Source organism: Pteropus vampyrus, unplaced genomic scaffold, assembly GCF_000151845.1.
Source record: "Pteropus vampyrus isolate Shadow unplaced genomic scaffold, Pvam_2.0 Scaffold219, whole genome shotgun sequence".
Lineage (NCBI taxonomy): Eukaryota > Metazoa > Chordata > Mammalia > Chiroptera > Pteropodidae > Pteropus > Pteropus vampyrus.
The window spans coordinates 624,544-630,356 of NW_011889000.1; the positions used below are offsets into that span (position 1 = coordinate 624,544).

At 37.8% G+C, this 5,813-nt stretch overlaps 1 protein-coding gene across 1 annotated transcript in view; it reads right to left on the minus strand.

Moving 5' to 3' along the window:
* CATSPERB (cation channel sperm associated auxiliary subunit beta) overlaps positions 1–5,813 on the minus strand; it is a 98,005-nt gene that overhangs the window by 48,622 nt on the left and 43,570 nt on the right. The window contains exons 8-10 of the mRNA XM_023538364.1: positions 3,548–3,643; positions 3,319–3,437; positions 2,125–2,157 (exon numbers count right to left, since the gene is read on the minus strand). Of these exons, the coding sequence (XP_023394132.1) occupies positions 2,125–2,157; positions 3,319–3,437; positions 3,548–3,643 (248 nt within the window). The remainder of the gene's footprint in view (positions 1–2,124; positions 2,158–3,318; positions 3,438–3,547; positions 3,644–5,813) is intronic.

Consider the following 5,813-nt stretch of genomic DNA (forward strand, 5'->3'; position numbering starts at 1 on the left):
AACTTTCAAATTATTGTTGAAACAAAAGGGAGACCTTCTGACATTTTTGTAGGTCAAAATAAAATTTGTGTGCTCTGTGCATTAAAATCCTTTTAAACGTTCTAAAGATGACAGTGATGATGGTTGCTCAGCTCTGAATATACTAAAGGCCATACATGAATTGTACACTTTAAATGGCTGAATTTTATGCTACATGAATTATATGTCAATAAAACCGCTAAAGGAACAAACAAACAAAAAAGCCTGTTAAAACAGAATGGGCAACAATTTATTTGAATAGTGTGGTATCTTCAAGGTAAGTTGTTATATCGAATGAACCTTTTCGAGTTCATACATAAATCTTCAGGTTTGTGGGGTACCATAATTATCATTATAATATCTGGGTAATTAATATGGAATCTTTACTGGACCCCGACTTATTCCTTTTCTTTTTCTTTAGATTCCTTCTTGGTCCCCACCCCCCCACCTGGGATCAAACTGGTAACAGCCCAGTTAATATATCTGGGGAGAATTTAATCTGATCAGGTTGACCTCATCCCAGAGATGAGCTCATGACCCAGGTCTGACTCAGAGTCACAAAGGTCAGGAATGAACACATGATCCAAGTCAGGTTAATGAGTCAGCCCTGAAATTTGCTGGAACTACTGGGAAAGAGATGCTGTGTTCCTGTTGCGATTGCTAAACGGATCGCTTATTAACCTGGTAAGCTATTCTTAGTAATTCTTACTAATTGGAGAAAACCTAGTGAGAATGGAGTTTATGGCTGGGAAGGATGGCTTGAGGTGAGGGGGAGGCATGACAAGGATGAAAAAGGTAGTGGAGGTCCTGACTGTAAAAGATCTTGTATGTCTCACAAGTTAGAATTTTATACTTGAAGAAGCGACCCAAAGTCTGGGATATTTCCACTAAACAGATTTTGGCAGCTAACTAACGTATTTTTCCTCATGTCAATTTCCCAATTTAGCCTCTTTGTACTTAGTATTGTTACCTCTGTCTGAACGTACTTTGTCAAAATCATTCCTTCAAGTCATTCAAATTTCTGCTTGAATTTTACCTTCTTGGAGAAGCCTGCTATAATCATCCTATTTAAAATACAACATTATCTTCCCTTTGCTCTCTATTTCCCTTACCTGCTTTAATTTCAATAATCCCTGATTACTACCTATCATTATGTTATGCATTTGTCTGTGTACTTGTTTATGATCTATCTCCCTCAATAAAATGGTAAGATACGAGAGAGTTGGAACTGTGTCTTGTTCACTATGGAACTTTTCTTGTCTAAACAAGCATGGGCTACAGAATGTACGCAACAAATATTTGTAGAATGATGAATAAGTAAATGAATAAATCATCAAGAATTAACCCCTTCAACTACTTGCCCAAATAGCCACATACATCCGATTCTTACTATCCTTTCTTTAATCATTATCAAGGAGGTCTTATCTAAAGGTAAAGCCTTATATTTTTAAGAATAATTTCACTTTTGAGCATGCGCGCGTGTGCCCACAGGTGTGTATGAGGAGGGACTGGGGAGGGGACACAGTAAAAGGTTAAGAATACTCAAAATTTTTGTTGTGGTTTCCAAACTAAAGCATGCTTATATGTTGATGGAAATGACTGAATCATGAAACCTGACCTTGTAACAGAGAGGGGGAGATAATTGATAATAAAATTCCCCGCCGAAAGCCAGAATCAGAGGTGTGGATAGCTTACATGGCACTTTTGTGCAAAATCGAAAAAGTAACTTTCTCCAGGTAGGCACAGACCTGCCCAGAAGTAGATGGATTGGGGAGTACGGTGTTAGCCCAATTTCAGCCCCACTCTCTTTTCAGCTGGGCACTCTTGAACAGAATACACCTGCACACTAACAACAATCCTGGACAGAACATAACAAAGAAGGGGTGGGAGCAGCCTCTGAGACAAGGAGGGGCGATTTGTCCTTTGAAACAGAAGAGAAGATTATTGCTTAATGGCTGGTAGAAATACTTTTTTAAGTTCACATTTTAAACAATGTTATAGTAACAGGAATAATTTATACTGTGAATTCTTATCTTGAACCTCATCTCTTAGGTCATTAAGGAAACATATCTTCTAACCAGTCCTTGAAAATTTAAAGCCTCTTACCCTTTCGAAACCACAAAAGTCTGCCCTTGAAAACTAAGAGAGAGAGAAAAAAAGAATTTTAACTTTTGCTCGCATATGAGAAGGCATAAGAAAACAACAATTGAAACTATATTAAAGGAAATCATATATTTTATATCCCAACACTAAAACCAGCCTCTTAAGTAGTTTATACAATATCCTGGAAATTTCCCCTTCAGTCTTTGCCTTGTTTCACCATTTGATCGATTTATTTCTACTTTAATTCCAGAAAGGATTTGAGACCAAAACCCTACCTCGTAATGATTAAAGTAGAGGAGCTCGGAAGTGTGCAGAAACACAATAAGTCTGCCACCCACTTGGGATTAAAAAGGCATACCCCTAACCTATCATTTTCTCCATGTTCTCTCTGTGGCTTCTGCCCAGCCCAGTGCAGTCCCTACATCAGGCCCCCAATTATACAGTCCTCTCTACTTTGAACTTGTCACTTTCTGGCTTCTTTGAGTCTCTGCTTCAGCAATCATATGATAAGCACACAGAAGGTCAGATCTATTAGTTGTCTGAGCAACAAATACTACTTTCTCTGAGACAGTGAGAAAGGAGGGGAGACTGAGAATACTTGTATATCTGAAGAAAGGTAATAATTACCATGTACAAGAAATACCTACTTCTCAACCAGTACAATTGCCCCTTTCATACTTCCCCTTATCTTTTCTCCTACTGTTCCTAGGTCTTTATTACAATTCTTATTTATGCTGTGGTAATTTTTGAGAGGTATTTGTTCAATGCTTAAGAATTTCATTGCTTGTATATTGTGTATCATCACCAAAATGTACATTCCCCTTCTCTCAATCCCAGAAGTTACTTCAGTTACTTTGTAATACTATATTTAGCTTAATAAATTACCCTAAAGCATTTTGAGAACATATACAACTATAGATAGATAGATAGATAGATGATAGATAAACTGTTTTCTACTTGTACATATTTAAAACTTACTATAAATTTGTATAGCAATAAAACTAGCACCGTGTCCAAAAAACATATTCAATATCATAATGCAAAGGAAGAAGTTATTCTATTATGCTTTTACATTTTGAAGAGGAAGAAGCATTTCAATTCAAAAATATATCGCACGTAACTCAAGTCTTCAATATTTCTATTTTATGGCACAGAAGATATTTAAGATCAACTACTAGTTACAAAGCAGACACATACCGTGAGGACAGAGGATGATGGATAGCGAAGATCTCCACTTATGAAAAGACCCAAAGAGGTGAGGATAACTAAGAAATGATTTGTTAAGACCATATCCACCACTGAAAGCTCTGTGTGTTCTAAAGGAAGAAACTGTACCATGGATTATAAAGTAAGAGAAAGGTGACCTACTGATCAAATGTTGATATCAATGAAATGCTAAGGATGAAGGCACCATCAGAAGAATTACCTTCTCCAACTTCAGAATAGATCATATCTGTCAGGTTATACCATGTGATGTTGTTATAATTCCAAAATCCAGAAAAGCTGAGGCCTATGTAAATACCTACTATGAGAAGAAAGAAAAATTAAGGTTATGAAATTTTGCAAAGCGAGTAAATCACTTCTATGATGCTAGGTCTTAGGGGCCAGAGTCTGCGTCCGCTCCACCTTCCAACCCAATCTCTGCCCCGACTTCAGTTCCACTCCCCCGTTTGAATCTTGCTTCCTGAAGCACTGGAAAGATGAAGCATCTTCAGTTTACACCACAGAATTTTGGCCCATCATCTCATTTAATTATTAAGTATTTTGTTTTTTTATTGAAGGGGATCAGAATATGCCCCATCAAAATATGCCGCTTTGCCATGAGGATTATTTCGAGCTGGAGGCAACTGAGAATCAACAGATACAAGAAGAGACCTCTGTCTTCCCCTTACCTGCCTAAAAGCAGGGCGTAAATTTCCCCTCGAGTTAGTTGCCCCAGTTTTTCCAGGAAAAGAAGATCATTCATCACCATAAGAGATGTGAGTCCACACTGAGACAAGTTTGCATAAACAGACCTTACGAAATAACTGTTCTCTTCCAGGAGTCCCACTATTTATTCCCTAGTCACTTCCCCATAATTTATTGTCCCTTGAAGCCCAGACCCCTTTCCTTTGTTCAAATGGTATATAAATTCCCAAGCTTAACTCCTTTTTTTGAGTTACACTTTTCTGTGAACTCCCACGAATATAAATATTAATAAAAATTGCATGCCTTTTCTCCTGGTAATCTTTGAGAGTTTAATTCACGGGCCCTCAGGACTGAAACTAAGAGGGTCGGAAAGAGTTTTTCCTCCCTGACGATATGCTCCTGAGCATAAATATGTTCTTATTCATTAGTTCATTTCCGCAGAAAATTTTTAAAAATCTCCAAAGAAGAAAATTAAAATGAAAACAAGAGAGAAGAAATTATGTTTGATTTACTTTAATATTCGTGATTTTAAAAATAGAAAAAAATATTTGCTAATGCCTCATGAGAATCTATTTTAAAAAGACCGAACATATTGCAAATACTGAAAGCATTTTGTTCCCTGATCCTATCTTTCCTTGGCCACAGCTAGGAATGTTGAGTCTTTTGGGTTTTAATTGGAGAATGTTATTTTGAAGTCTAGTCAACAGTCACAACTATTAGGGGCTGGGGGCGTGGGGGTGGGAACTGAAGACAGTTGATAATCTAATGCGTACACTTTGTTGCCAAAAGATGAATATAGGACCAGTCATATTGTAAAGGAGGTATTTTAACTCCCAGTTCTTTTTCTGTGTAGGGAAAGGTGTATAAAGAGATGTTATTATCATCTACTTTTTCTAGAAGGAAGAAAACTAAAGACAAACTTTGCCTTTCTGGTAAGCACTAAACTAGTTCCACTATACTTAACAGTATTCTATATTCTAAGTGGGGATGAGGAGAGGTGTTCAGCAAGATATCACATGAACAGACTCCAGCAAAGTTCAGAAATAGTTAACAGAGAAGCAGGCAGTAAAATAAATACTTCGTTCTGGTTAATATTTTGGACTGAAATTCAGTTATAGGCCACAGTTGTAACCCAGGATTACAGAAGCGGAGGCAGGCCACCGTGAAGAGTCTAGATTTTATTCTAAAGTGCAGAGGGTAGCCACCGGAGTGTGTGAAGTTGGTAAGTCATGTAATTTGATTTACACTTGAGACGATCACTCTGGTGGCTGTTTGGAGGGTGAGTTATATTGACACAAGACTAGAAACAGAAGAGACCATTTAAAAAGCTGTTAGTCTCATGGAAAAACAATGTTAGCTTGACATCAGATTTTAACAGTGGGGATGGTCGCTGGGTATAGCACCTTCCTCAACGTCATGAGAGTGAGAGCAGCCAGTAATGTGTGCTAGGTGTTAGTTTTGAGTAACTGGATGTTAACTGAGAAGAAGAATACTGGAGAGGAACAGATTTGAGAGGGAGATAAATCAAGAGTTCTGGATGAGACTTGCTACGTTTCAGATGCTCATTAGACATCAAGAGTAAATGGAAAAAAGACAATTGAATCAGGGGTTTGGTCTTAATGGCACAGTCAGCACCAGAAATGCCGATTTGGCAGTGCGAACCACCAATGTGGAGATGATGGGTGACCTTGGGAAGACCGTCTGATGTGTGTGTGGTGGAATGAAGATACAATGGGAGGTGGGAAATGTAGCACCATCTGTAATGAACTCTTTCCAGAAATTTC